Source organism: Dermacentor variabilis, chromosome 1, assembly GCF_050947875.1.
Source record: "Dermacentor variabilis isolate Ectoservices chromosome 1, ASM5094787v1, whole genome shotgun sequence".
NCBI classification, from domain to species: domain Eukaryota; kingdom Metazoa; phylum Arthropoda; class Arachnida; order Ixodida; family Ixodidae; genus Dermacentor; species Dermacentor variabilis.
Window position 1 is genome coordinate 289,217,093 of NC_134568.1, and position 14,559 is coordinate 289,231,651.

The window sequence follows — 14,559 nt, forward strand, 5'->3', positions numbered from 1 at the left end:
TCTATTCCAACTCTCCTAAGTCTACGAGTTTGGGCTCATTTTACTATTTTATTAATGTTGTATTAATTTTTACAAAAATAAATTATGTATTAGAGGTATTGAAAGATGGGGTGGCCAATATTTCAAAAAAGTGCATGCAGAAAAGTTGTGAAGGTTGACGGTACGAATACAATGCCATTTTATAGCAGCGCAAGACTGCAAGCATATTCTCCTGTATACTGTTCAATGTCTCCTGAATGCGAAGTTATTCAGTACTACAAACAAGGCCTGAACACTGTTGTGACCATCGGTCTTCAACCATACCCTTAAAAGAAATTTGCTTATTTGCTAGTTTGACTATCTCTTTCCGCTATTATTTCACTTGCAGTGGCTCACAGCATAGAACTGGCATCATTTTTTTGAGTTGTAAGTTCTCTGGCTTATATCATTTTTGTATACAACTTATGTAACATCTGTAGCATTTTTAATGTAGTAATTAAATTCAGAATGCTCATTCAATGTGATATCTGATTTCCCTAATGTAACAATATTCCTAAACAGGCACAAGTAGCACTGTACAAGATTCATACAAAAATGCCTTGTGATAGAGAAAATATAAACAGTGGCCAACTTTTGATAGTACATTTCCCCATATCTTGGTAATAAACTCTGTTTACTTGTGCAACCGCAGTGACAAAGTTATGATTGTAGAGGACTAGAATGATATAGTGGGCCGTTCTCTTCAGCGCTTTTGCTCATGAATGCCACTCGTGCTGAGTGTCCATGCCCTGCGCAAACGGTCAGACCCAAATGCTGGCATCTAATAAACGCCTTTACAAGTGGTGGAGGTTGCTTCGACCTACATTGTCAACCCTGGAACTTCGATCCTGTACCCTATGCTCAACCATGCCTGAAGACGCATCCCAGCAAGTGCCTCCTCAGCCGGTCCTTCTGCTCTGGTGTGCCTCGGCACAGGGACCCTGCCATTTTCAGCGGCGCAGACGACACCGACATCGAGGACTGGTTGATGACATATGAAAGGGTAAGCGCCCACAACAAATGGGACGATCCCGCCAAACTGAGCAACATGCTCTATATCACGGGTGTCACCAGTTTTTGGTACAACAACCATGAGACAGCTTTTCCAATGTGGTTCTCGTTCAAGACCTCTTTAGTGGCTGTGTTTGGTCACCCTGCTGTGCACAAGCTGCAAGCAGAATCACGTTTGCGAGAACATGCACAGCAGCCGGGTGAATAATTTACCAGCTACATAGAAGATGTACTGGACTTGTGTAAGGAAGTCAATGCGACGGTGTCAGAGTCCGACAAAATCAGAAATGTCTTAAAAGGGATAGAGGACGATGTTTTGAACATGCTACTTGCCAAGAATCCTCAGTCCGTGACAGACATCACTATGCCAAAGCTACGAGGAGCTACACAGGCAGTGCTCGTTGATATGTCGCCCTTCTTCGCGTGACAACCTCATTGCTGGTTTGGCTACCATCTCCGATCAGTCAGCGTTGCTTGCCAAAATGAAAGCATTCGTTACGGAGGAAGTTGCACACCGGCTCTCCTTGGTATCCTTCGCTCAGCCGCCACATCTCCAACAGCCTGCATCAAATTTTACGACTCTGCTCCGTCAGCAATCGAGCGGGAAATCGCCGAGACCTTGCCAGACTAGAGCTAACACCTCCTTGCGGCTGCACCACTCAGCTACGCTGAAGTCGTTGCGAGGACCCAGCCACTTTCTTCAAGTATACCTCTTTGTTCAGACGACTTCATGCCTAGACCACGACTGCCACCCGCCATGCAGTCATGTCAGCAGCCGCCCCATACAATGCGTCCTGTGACATGGATGGGAGCTGCCCTGGCGAGCCGGTGGTGTACTCCCGACAACCGGCCAATATGCTTAGCCCCCCCCCATGCGGCTACGCCGGTCACATCGCACGTTTTTATAATCATGTTCAGCCACCTAGCGCCGCACCGTGACAAGCCAGTCCAACCGTTCATATTAGAGCCCCCCATCGTCTATGTCGCCGACATTGCACCCGACCGCAACTACCCACCGTTGACCTTCACATCGTCGCTCACCCTCGGCGATGCAACCTCACCCCGTAACTTGGGACAAGCAAAACTAATCGCAGCAGACCAAGAGGCAAGGACTGCGACAAAGTCGAAATGTGAAAGTCCTCCCTGCAGTCCCTCGAACGTGATCAAAGTGTCTGTTGATGGTGTTCGTGCATCTCCACTCGTGGACACTGGAGCCGCCGTATGTGGTATGAACGCTAAGCTTTGCCATTCACTTCGGAGAGTCAAGCCACCCCTTTCTGGACTGTCCCTCCGAACAGCTAGTGCTCAGCATGTTCACCCCTTGGCAGCTCGCACTGCTCGAGTTACCATTGCAGACGGTCTCTATACGCCATAGAATTCATCATCCTTTCCTCGTGCTCTCATAACGTTATCCTCGGCTGGGATTTTCTCTCGCGCCAAAATGCCGTTATTCATTGCGCAAGGGCCAAAATAGAACTCTCGCCACTGTTAGATTTGCCGCTCACCGACAATTCTTCACTTTAGAGGAAACTACTTGTCCGAGCCGACACCCACATTCCTCCAAATGCCTCAATGGTCGTGCCCATGTCCTGCAGCGGAATCTCAGACACTGTTGCACTACTGTCTCCATCTCACCGCTTTCTCACTCGAAAGGTCTGATGCTGCCTTTTGCGACAGTGGACATCACACAGGGCTACAGCGCCATTTTCGTTTGAAACCCGTTTCCATACCCTATGTTTCAGCTCCAAGTGGAATGTTTTAGCAATGTAGAAGAAATCAATGTCATGCAAGTTATGGACGTGCCCAATGACAATTACTGTGCTAGTTCCAGTGCACTCAGTGCTGCTTCTACGTGTGATATATCGCCCAGAGATGTGTTCGGTTCTTCTATCGCCAGTGCCCTTACACCAGTCCAGCAGTCTCAGCTTTTGTGCCTTCTAGAAGAATTTCGTTCTTTCAATGTAGGGCAATCTTCTCTGGGCCAGTCACCAACTGTTACATCGCATCGATACTTGCCTGCAACCACCATTGCAGTGACGTCCGTCATGCATCTCCTGTGGAACATCATGTAATCAATGAACAAGTTGACGACATGCTTCGCCGACATGATACGACCTTCCAACAGTCCATGGGCATCCCCTGTCATTCTGATTACGAAGAAAGATTGTTCTGTGCATGTGAAAAAGAACACTCGCAACGACGTCTACCCTCTCCCGCACATATACGACGCGACTGACACTCTACAAGGCACAGAATTTTTTTATCTTTAGATTTGCACTCAGGGTATTGGCAAGTACCCATGGCAGATGCCGATCGGCCGAAGACGGCTTTTGTCACATCCGACGGCTTATACAAATTTAACATAATGCCTTTTGGACTTTGTAATGCGCCCGCAACGTTTGAGGGCATCATGGAGACAGTTCTGCATGGCTTGAAGTGGCACACGTACTTGTGCTATCTTGTACCCCTAACTTCCCCCACGTACCTTTAACGGCTCCGGTCTGTTTTAATGTGTTTAACAAACATAGGGCTACAACTCAACCTCAAGAAGTGCTGGTTTGCTGCTCAGCAGCTGACATTTCTATTCTCGGTTACGTCGCCTCCAAGGATGGAATTCTTCCCGATCCAACCAAACTTGAGGCCATTGCCGAATTCCCTAAACCTACATCAGTCAAAGACCTGCGCAGTTTTGTAGGTCTGCATTTCTGCTTTAGACGCTTCATCCGAAACTTCGCCACCATGATATCGCCCTTGACGAAGCTCCTTGGAAGCAGCAGGCCCCTCACTTCGTGGTCGTCAGAGTGCAACGAGGCGTTAGCAATCCTGCGCCGTTCGCAGACTTCACCTCCCAATTTTGCCTCACTACGACCCGACGGCCCCTACAAAGGTGCACATGATGCCAGCAGTGTTGACCTCAGTGCAGTCCTTGCACAGCAAAAACACGGGTTTTTTGAATACATTGTGGCTTATGCAAGTTGCACGTTTACGAAAGCCGAAAGTAACTAAATCATTATGGAAAAATGTTTGGCGATCATCTGGGCTCTTAATAAGTTCCGGCCATATTTGTATGGCGGCCCATTTGACGTGGTCACTGACCACCACGCACTTGCTTGGTTGTCATCACTGAAGGACCCCTCAGGCCCCTCAGTGCCCGTTGGGCACTTCGCCAGCAGGACTACGATATTCGCGTGCTCTGCCGTAGCAGCCGCCAGCACTCCGATGCCCTTTCACACGACCCGACGGCCCCTACAGAGGTGCACAATGATGCCAGCAGTGTTGGCCTCAGTATAGTCCTTGCACAGCACAAACACGGGTTTTCTGAATACATTGTGGCTTATGCAGGTCGCACGTTTACGAAAGCCGAAAGTAACTACATTGTTACGGAAAAAATGTTTGGTGATCATCTGGGCTCTTATTAAGTTCCGGCCATATTTGTATGGCGGCCCATTTGATGTCGTCACGGACCACCGCGCACTTGCTTGGTCGTCATCACTGAAGGACCTTTCAGGCTCCTCAGTGCCTGTTGGGCACTTCGCCAGCAGGGCTAAGATATTCGCGTGCTCTGCCGTAGCAGCCGCCAGCACTGACGCTCTTTCGTGCTCTCCTTCGCCCAACGACAATGCCCACTGCTCCGTATCCCAGCTTGCCGTTTCTTTCATCGACCTTCACACTATCACTTCCAAACAGCGCAAGGACCACTGGAACACTCACTGATAGACTTTCACAGCCAACCACTCGTGCGTTACGTCGTCAAGCCCACAATTTCACCATTCACGACGACCTACTCCACCAACGCAATTACACTGCCGATGGCCGCCAGTGGTTGCTAGTAGTACCCCGCATTCTGCGTTCTGAAATATGCGCGTCATTCCACTCCGATCCACAGTGTGCGCACTCGGGTGTATCCAAAACTTACCAGCGCATTCGGCGCGGGATGTTGTACAGATGCATTCAGAAGTCCGTTCGCTCGTGCCTCGATTGTCAGCGCCGGAAGTCACCGTGCCTCTCGCCAGCCGGTCTGCAACAGTTACCTTGCCCTACTCGGCCGTTCGGGCACGTCGGTATCATTTTGTATGGACCACTTCCCCTGACATCTGCTGGTAATTGCTGGGCCATCGTGGCTGTTGACCACCTCATGCGATACACCAAAACTGCGCTCTCCCAGCGGCTACAGCGCGCAATGTTGTCTCCTTCCTGCTTCGCCGATTCATACTGCGTCCACCACAGGAGTTACTCAGCGATCACAGACGAGTCTTGTCGGAAGTCGAACACGTTGTGCACCGCACAACTACTGCTTACCATCCGCAGACCAATGGCCTCACAGAACGCTTCAACCGTATGCTTGGCGACATGCTCGCAATGTACGTAGCCTCCGACCACACAAATTGGTATGCCATTTTGCCATTTGCAACCTACGCCTAAAATACGGCCACTCAGAGAACCACTGGCTTTTCACCCTTTTTCTTATTGTACAGCCAGCACCCGTCGCACACAATCGGCACAATCCTTCCGTACAAGCCGTATGCATCTGAGTGCACGCTTATTTCTGCCACAGCCAGGCATGTCGAAAAGTGTCGAGATCTCACGCAGGCCTTTACTTCAAATGACCACGAGTACCGGAACTTTCGCGGTGACACCACTGCGCCCACGTTCCTCCCTGGAGCATTTGTGCGGCTCTCGGTCCCTTCCACTGCACCTGGGCTCTCGTCGAAACTACTTCCCAAGTATGAAGGCCCCTACTGTGTCGTCAAACGCACATCTCCGGTCAACTATGTGATCGAGCCCGTTGAACCCTCTTCGAACATGCGCCGTCGTGGACGAGACATTGTCAATGTCGACCGCCTCAAGACCTATGACCCACTCATAGTGACAAGCTGTTAGGTCACCGGGCGGCCCCCTTTTCGTTCCCAGGAGTAATTCTTGAGGAGGATTGGAACGATAGAGCGGGTCGTCCACTTCAGCACTTTTGCTCATGAATGCCGCTCGTGCTGAGTCCGTGCCCTGCGCTAACAGCCGGTCCCAAACGCCGGTGACTAATAAATTCCTTTACATAATAAACAAAAAATAAGGTCTTTAAAAGTAGTTCTGCGACATATCGTCAGACAACAGAACCGATGGCATAAAACAAATAGCTGGTGGCTTGCCCAGTTAACCCGAAATTCCAGGTCGCATTCATATTTGTTAGCTACAGCAGAAACGCCTCATGAATGAATGAATGAACTTTATTCTCATGCAATACACCGAAAAGGGCCGGTACGAAAGGCCACTAATAATAATAATAATAATAATAATAATAATAATAATAATAATAATAATAAACCCACATGCTAACATTCCCCCAAATGCATGCTTCCATGCAATATTTCACAGCCTGCACCAGGCAACTACTAAAGGCACTGAAAAACGTGCATTTATTCGGCTCGTTCTATGACGCAGATTCAACATAAGCATCTCAGCACTAAGCGAGCTAAAAAACTAAAATATGACCAAAAGTTAAACTAGCCCACGATTTCTTAAAGCTTGTCTAAACTGAATAACGCGCACTTGCTCTATAGAGATCGCTCAGTGTGGGGGAGGCGTGTGAAAATAGCAGGAGCAAGACCAGGCGGAAACAAAATTCGCCGTCTATGGGCGAGCGCGGAGGCAGTCATGTAATTTGATGTCAGTTCAGGACACATAAGGATAAATCTCGCACAGGATTACCTACTAATATTGTCAAGCAACGCGAACAGAGAAGGGGGTGGCGGAGGGATTAATACATCATACACGTGAACACACCTTGCTTTAGAGCTATACTAAAAGGTCCTCATTTTGCTCGACGAGACAACAAAATGAAGACCGTGGTATTGCTCATGACTATAAATCACCGAGTGCTCGACCGCGGTAACGAAAAATGACAACGCACCGAGGAAGCTACAAACAAGGAGGGATAAATTGACGAAACAATCGTAGGTAGCTCTCGCGGTTAACAAGTATGACGCGCACAATAGTAACAGCACCCGTGCGCGACTTATGGGGGATCATTTTCGCAGTATACAAAGTATTCTTCACATAAAAACATTGAAGTGTCACACACAACGACAGTGCAGAACATAACCATCTTGGATAGCAATTTCGCGACGTAAGCCTTGCAAGTACTTCCAACGTGAACATTCAATTTAGTAAGTCAGTGACATTTTTGGGGGTCTAACAGCATCTCTTTTACCTCATGAATGGCACTTTCTTTCGCGGTATTGTTACAGTCGGCTTCTGACATTGCGTCGTGACTCGTAGGCGCTTGAGGATCGACACACTCGGAGTCTGCGAACACCACTTGCTCAATCTCAGCCATGCTCTGCTGTGCCTGTGCGTCTGTGTCTGCCAATGTTGCTGAATTCAGCATATCGCTCGCAGCCACAGTACCATATTTTGTTCACGGTCGCAAGTGTAACGTTCATGCTTTTATTATGAATCATGTCAATGCAAAGTTATTGTTATTTTTACAGCTTGTTCCAAACAATTTCTTTTTCACAGAGAGTTCTCGCTGGCGCTGGTGGTGTTTTCACCGGTTTTCACTTTGGCAAGAGTGTACTGTATAATAGTTGAGTGTCCCGAACGACGCTCTCCCGCTGAGGCGCTGCATGTTGAAAAATTTTGCGAGGGCGCTGCGAGCGAACTGGATTGGGGAGGAGACGCGCTTCGAGGCATAAACAACGTTATTTCACTGGGGGCGCTGAGACCGATTGCGCGCGTACGCTCTTATAATGGTGCTTTATTTCAACTGCAACTTCATTTTAATACCTTTTTGCTACGTATACATATTTGAGACAGGGGTTATACAACATGACGTCTTCAATTTTGCTGTCGTTGTCAAATGTGTGATCTGCTATCGAGCGCACGTTCGCTGCGCGTACGCTGGCGGACGCCCAGTTTTTCTCGCAAAAGGTCTGTGCAGCAAAATTTTTTATGGTTTACTTGCTTTCGTGCTCTCGCGACTTTTGTCAACCGGTACCAATTGTGGTTTTAACCGTGTGAACTACTATTTTTAACATTGTTTTCTAAAAGCAACACGTAATTTTTGCCACAGAATTAAGCCGCCTATCTGCAACATGAAGCTACGTAAGAAAGTGGAGAATGTTGCTATTGCTTTGGCTCTTTTGGACGACAACAGAATGCAAATACACACAGACTCTATAGACGAAGCAACCTAAAGTTTGCCCGCGCGGCACCAGCGCCGAATGCTCCCCTAGCGGACCGATGGAAGTTCCGAGGGTCGTCGCTGCGCCAGTGGCTGCGCTAGCACGCGCCCGTGTTCTGTACGGCGGGAGCGCTCGTGCGCGTGGTTTTTCCGATGCCGAGTGAGACCTCATCAGCCAGGAAAGGTGGCACGCAATACTGATGTGTTGTTGATTGCCACAGCAGCCTCGAAAACACGAAAGGTCGTACGCCGCCCGTGAAGTTCTACAGATTTCCTGGGAAGTGGTACGAGAAGGACAGACGACGAGCATGGATAACTGCAGTGGGCCGAGTCAAGTAAGTCTCATACTTTCGCATTCGCGTGTTATGTCTTGAAAGCATAATAGTCATATGCCTGTTTTTAGTGCACGGCCGTTTGTTTAGTCGTGTCGCGTTGTTGAATTGTGGTGGCATCCGCCGTTTGTTAGCGGTAAATGCATGCGTGTTGCGCCGCTAAGTTCTACGACGCGTGCTCGATTCCCAGCCACGGCGGCCGCATCTCGATAGGGGCAAAATGCAAGAACACCCGTGTTACCGTGTGCTTTGATTTTTATGCACGTTAAAGAACCCCCAGAGGTTAAAATTATTCCTGAGACTCCCCATTACAGCGGGCCTCATAATGATTTCGTGGTTTTGGCACTTAGAACCCCCGAATTTATTTGATTGCACTGTGCCTTCTCTCGCGATCGGCATGGACGAGCTCAAGAGAGTTATTTCCCTTTTCCAAACGCTCCAACTTAAATTACTAGTTGTGCAGGTAACGAAAGGGGCCGCGCGCTACTTTTGTGTGGTAGCAGACCGTATTTGCAAGCCGCGGTCGTCGCGTGCGTGGGGAAGCGGCAAATCGGAAAGCAGCCGCTCGAGAGGTGCGCGTTATGTTTGTTGTTTGCCCATGCCTTCTAAGTATCTAAGTGTGCAAGTATCATAACTTGTAGTGGTACCACTCTTGTAGAATAATATATGCACACAATCACAGGAACGTTACCTTTGCAAACATATTAATGGGAGTAATTTTATCCCCACAACAAATAGGCACACATACTGTTTCATTTATATGCGATGCAGATGGAAGCGGCGCCAAACAGACCAATGGCAATCACAACAGTCTTCTCAGCAGTCAGCACCACCGGGACATGTGCTTTCGTACTGCAGCGACACAGCTCTTGAGCAGCAGCAAGACACGTGTGAAACAGACTCCAGAACATGCCTTTGTGAAGTGACGGAACCGTCAAGAAGCAGCCCAATGGATCTGCAGTCATCGAGTAGTATGACAACAGAAGTTCCTGCTGCCAGTGTGACTTATGTTGTAATTGAAATAAAGGTGGCTAAATTTCTGAACATGGTGCGTACCTCTAACTCAACGTCGTCTACGATCTTGTCGGACACCTGTGACACGCACTTGGCTTTCACTCTCACGTCCACAATTTGTTCAACGCCGTACACGTTCGGAAGCAGACGCTCCCCTATCGTGAGGTTGCCGCCACGAAAAAAAGCTGTCGGCGTCGGCAACCTTCTTGAAACCGCACGGCAATCTTTGCATCGCTGTTGCGCAAGCAGGCGATCTGCCGCCGTCGAAAACGGAGCGCCGTGAGAACGAGCAGCGAAGAAAAGCGCGGACGGCACAATGTAAACAAAGCGGAGACTGCGCCACGACGCGACCGCGCTGCTTGGCGTTTCCACATTGGGGCGCTGTCAGGAGGCGCAGTAGCGCCGCCTGGCCATGGTTTTCTCGTCTATATCGGCGTAAGGGCGTTCGCCTTGGGCTCCATCGCGGAAGAGGCCCATGATTATTATCAGAAACAGGGTAATCACTCTATATACGATTACTTGGTTTCCGGCCGGCACACTTGGGTCTAAATCTGGACTCGCTCACCAGTCTCAATGACATTGCCCACTCCCAGGCCCGCGTACTAACTATCCGCGCGGGAAGAGGAGCCTTTTCACAGACCTATGCCCAAGAGTTCCGGGACACTCGATCTATTTACCTTTAATAAATTCACAAAACATTTTTATCTGGAGGGAAGATTATTTCCTCCACCGCATAAAAAGCTCACAAGACCTCAATTTAAGATGTAACCCTTAGGATGCTTCAGACTAGCTCTTGTCCTATAGTCTGGCCTTCATACACTCTTTATTCCCGGTCGTTTTTAGCTCATGCACAGTGTCCTAGCTGCGGGGGGACATGCAATTTAGATCGTGCTCTGGCGGTGTCCCTCGTTACGAGAGGATAAGGACATCACTGAACAGAAGTGGTACTCGGCCACCAAGAGCTCGGACTACCATCGTCAGCTTTGGGCTGTCCAGAGAGCCTGCGATATGCGGCGGTTAGGTTAGGCCTAACTGTCCCCACGTGGGAGCGGCCCGTGGTGTCGCCCCAAGGGATTCTTTTAATAAATTTCTTAGTATCCGTACTGTTATCGTGTCATTTTACGCGCGCTTCTGGTTAGTGCATGGTATATTGATTTGGGACAATGACCAAAGAAAACAATATTATAGAGAAATAAACCAGGTTTATTAACTACGTGGAGCGAAGAGATGCAGATGACCAATGCACTACTACGTTAATCTAAGGGTACATAACCATATATATCCACAACATATATGTAAGAGAAATTATCAAATATTCTAAATGAACTGCCACTGAAAAAGTGAGAACTCCCGACCGGAATAAGCGTGTTTCTTTTAAAAGCTGCAGGCATTACGGAATCAGGACCGGAATCAGATACGGGACCTTTTCCTGAGCCTCCGAGTTCAGCAGACCACATCGAATCGCGCCACAGCTAATTAAGGAGCGCAGAAGCACGTATACCACATTCCCGAGGCGCGGCACGTGCAAACGAGTTGGCGTCCCCCACCTCGTGTGCCGCAGATGGAGCTATTCACTGCTTGACTCTTCCCGAAAGTGAAGCTAGAGCCTGGCACTGTTCCACGTAAAGTGGGTCCCGAAGCAAGACGGCTGTAATGCACCGTGAAACCCTGGTAGCATCGCCCCCATCCGCCTATTGTAACGGCGCATTGCAAGCCGGGAAGGCAATACCGCAGAGAGAAGTAACTCCTCGGACAATTGGGGCCCAAGGAGCGACCCTCTCCGCCGGTTGTGACACAATCGCACGGGCGCCTACCATTGGCCGAAAATGACGACACCTGAGCGGGCTCGCCGATTGGCCGAAAATGGCGTCACCTGAGCGAGCTCGCCGATTGGCCGAACGTGACGTGTCTTCGAGAAACCGAAGGGCTTAAAACCCAGAGACCGGGAGCAGCAAGAAAGCATTCCTTGATTCATCTCTTTCGAGCTTCTTGCCACGGGCCGCAGCGTCCGAGTTACTGCCGGCCCGTAATGACTCTATGACTGTTAATTTCTTGGTCGTCTCACTGTAAATAATGTAAATAAACCTCCCAAGTTTTCATCTCAACGTCCTCCTCAACTCTTACAGTATGTAAAAATACTGAAAGATATCTAAGCGGCTCTACAACCACCATAAAGAAAGCAACAAAATCCCAAATAAATAAGGGTGTCAGGCAGGGAGATACGATCTCTCCAATGATATTCACAGCGTGTTTACAGGAGGTATTCAGAGACCTGGATTGGGAAGAATTGGGGATAAGAGTTAATGGAGAATACCTTAGTAACTTGCGATGCGCAGATGATATCGCCCTGCTAGTAGCTCAGGGTACCAATTGCAATGCATGCTCACTAACCTGCACAGGCAAAGCAGAAGAGTGGGTCTAAAAATTATACTGCAGAAAACTAAAGTAATGTTTAACAGTCTCGGAAGAGAACAGCAGTTTACGATAGGTAGCGAGGCACTGGAAGTGGTAAGGGAATACATCTACTAGCTTAGGGCAGGTAGTGACTGCGGATCCGGATCATGAGACTGAAATAATCAGAAGAATAAGAGTGGGCTGGATTGCGTTTTGCAGGCATTCTCAGATCATGAACAGCAGGTTGCCATTATCCCTCAAAAGAAAAGTGTGTAATAGCTGTGTCTTACCAGTACTCACCTACGGGACAGAAACCTGGAGGCTTACGAAAAGGGTTCTGCTTAGATTGAGGATGGCGCAACGAGCTATATGGTAAGAATAATGGTGGGTGTAACGTCAAGGCCGGGGGTAAGAAGAGAGCAGTTGTGTGAGGGAATAAACGCGAGTTGATGACATCTTAGTTGAAATCAAGAAAAAGAAATGGGGGGGGGGGGGCATGGGCAGGTCATGTAATGAGGAGGGAAGATAACCGATGGTCATTAAGGGTTACGGTCTGGATTCCAAGAGAAGGGAAGCGTAGCAGGGGGCGGCAGAAATTTAGGTGGGCAGATGAGATTAAGAAGCTTGCAGGGATGACGTGGCCACAATTAGCACATGACCGAGGTAGTTGGAGAAGTATGGGAGAGGACTTTACCCTGCAGTGGGCGTAGCCATGCTAGCCATGCGTAGCCATGCTGATGATGATGATGACCCAGACTGAAACGGGGGAGACCGGGAATTCTTTACCAATGTAATCTCCGTGGCTTGTCTGGAGATCTTCTTCAACGTGGCAGCAGGCGAAATGAAGTAGAAGCATACATAGTCTAATCGAATGGTATTTGACATCCAGATCGTATTCGACTTAGAATTCACTATTAAAAAATATCGAATAGCCATTTCCATTCGAAGGCAACGCATGACCACACTTTTGAAGTCTCGAAGGTGAGGTGCCGATATGTACACTCTAAGAACAGTTTACACCCTTTGGCTTGCCCCTTCTGCCACACAAAGATAATCGTTATCTGCCTTGATGCGTTTCCTTTCTTTATCGCTGCGAGCCCAGAACTTTCCAGTAACGAATGGCACGCGCGTTATCAGCATAGAACAGTTTACACCCTGTGGAGTGCCCCTTCTGATAACGCGCGTGCCGTTCGTCAATGGAAAGTTCCGGGCTTGCAGCGATAAAGAAAGGAAACGCATCAAGGCAGATGACGATTATTTTTGTGTGGCAGAAGGGGCAAGCCAAAGGGTGTAAACTGTTCTTAGAGTGTAAGTGAGGACTCTTACTCCGAATCAGGCACGTACCCAGGATATTTTTTTCGGGGTGGGCCCATGCCAAGGTAATTTCTATGCAAATTAGGGGGCCGGGTACTTTACTAGTAGAAATGTGAATAACGTCCACCATTCGCCATAAAAACGCGTAAATCCACAAAAGAGAAATGAAATAAGGTATATTTTACAGGTACGCCTGTGCGATACACCTCTCCGTTGCTTGGCAAACAAGGAACTACGTCAAATGGACTTGCGTAGGAAAGAAGCGCAGGAAGAACACTGCCAAGAACAAGTAAAGAAGCCAAAGTGTAAAATAAAGATTACTTTAGTAGAATACAACTTTAAAAAAACAGTAGTTGGCAACCAAGGCACACAAACCGCGCGGAGCATATATCGTGGCTCTATGGCGCGGAGTTGTGTTACTTCGCCAGCCAATCACAGAAGCAAACAAAATCGTTGTCATGCGGCCTTTTCAAAATGGCGTCGTACTTGATACTTCCGGGGCGTCTGCTATCCTTGAAGAGTCTTTTCATCGGCGGAAGCAATGAGCTGTGCAACAGACATGGACAAAGTGTATGGAGTCTGAGCATTTCAATCTTCAAAAGTCGGCGGTGCCGTTCATTTCACTGGTGAATCCGTTTTACTCATGAAACTTCACTACCAACTGAAGTCAAACTTGACAGTAAATAGTTGCAGCAAAGCAAGCATGTTATTTCAGTTCAATAAAGAATTAGGCTTTGGCCATTCCACTATAACAGGCGAGGCAAAATGTATAAAATTACGCACTAATAATTTTATTTTTGCGGTTACCGCCTTATTTGGGTAAAAGGAAAAGTTTGAAGTACAAATTATTTGCACCCTCACGGAGGAACAGTGGCTGGTGGTTATGAGGGCGTGGGCGGGGCTTCACTGCAGACTTAATTTGTATCAGACTAAGTAGTGTTTTTGAATTAGCTCTGGAAGAATTATAGAGAAATATATATTTGAAAAGCAATCGCAGTTTTTTTTGATCCCTCGTTTATACTCTACGAAGTGAAGTGCCACAACCGACTCGTATTGTTATTTGGCAAGTTACGTAACGATGCGTGGCTGCCAGTCCCGTACAACCGCGAAGGGCGCAGGACGGTGCGGTTCTAGACGTACTATGCCCACCACGGAAGGTTAGAAAAACACCTACATAAGCACAGCAGAAAAGTGGCTAAGTTAGGCGGCTCGAATGATAACTGTAGAAGCGTAGAAGCGTCATTCGGAACACACGGAACTGTTCTCCACTTCCTTTCTCTGTTCTACTTACGTTTTAAA

General features: G+C 48.2%; 1 protein-coding gene across 5 annotated transcripts in view; it reads right to left on the bottom strand.

The window, feature by feature from the left end:
• Positions 1 to 7,387, bottom strand: part of LOC142566901 (uncharacterized) — a 151,203-nt gene extending 143,816 nt beyond the window's left edge. For all 5 annotated transcript variants that reach the window (XM_075677802.1, XM_075677801.1, XM_075677803.1 and 2 more), the window contains exon 1: positions 7,235 to 7,387. In XM_075677802.1, coding sequence (XP_075533917.1) covers positions 7,235 to 7,360 — 126 coding nt within the window. In that variant the 5' untranslated portion in view covers positions 7,361 to 7,387. The remainder of the gene's footprint in view (positions 1 to 7,234) is intronic.
• Between the last annotated feature and the right edge of the window lie 7,172 nt (positions 7,388 to 14,559).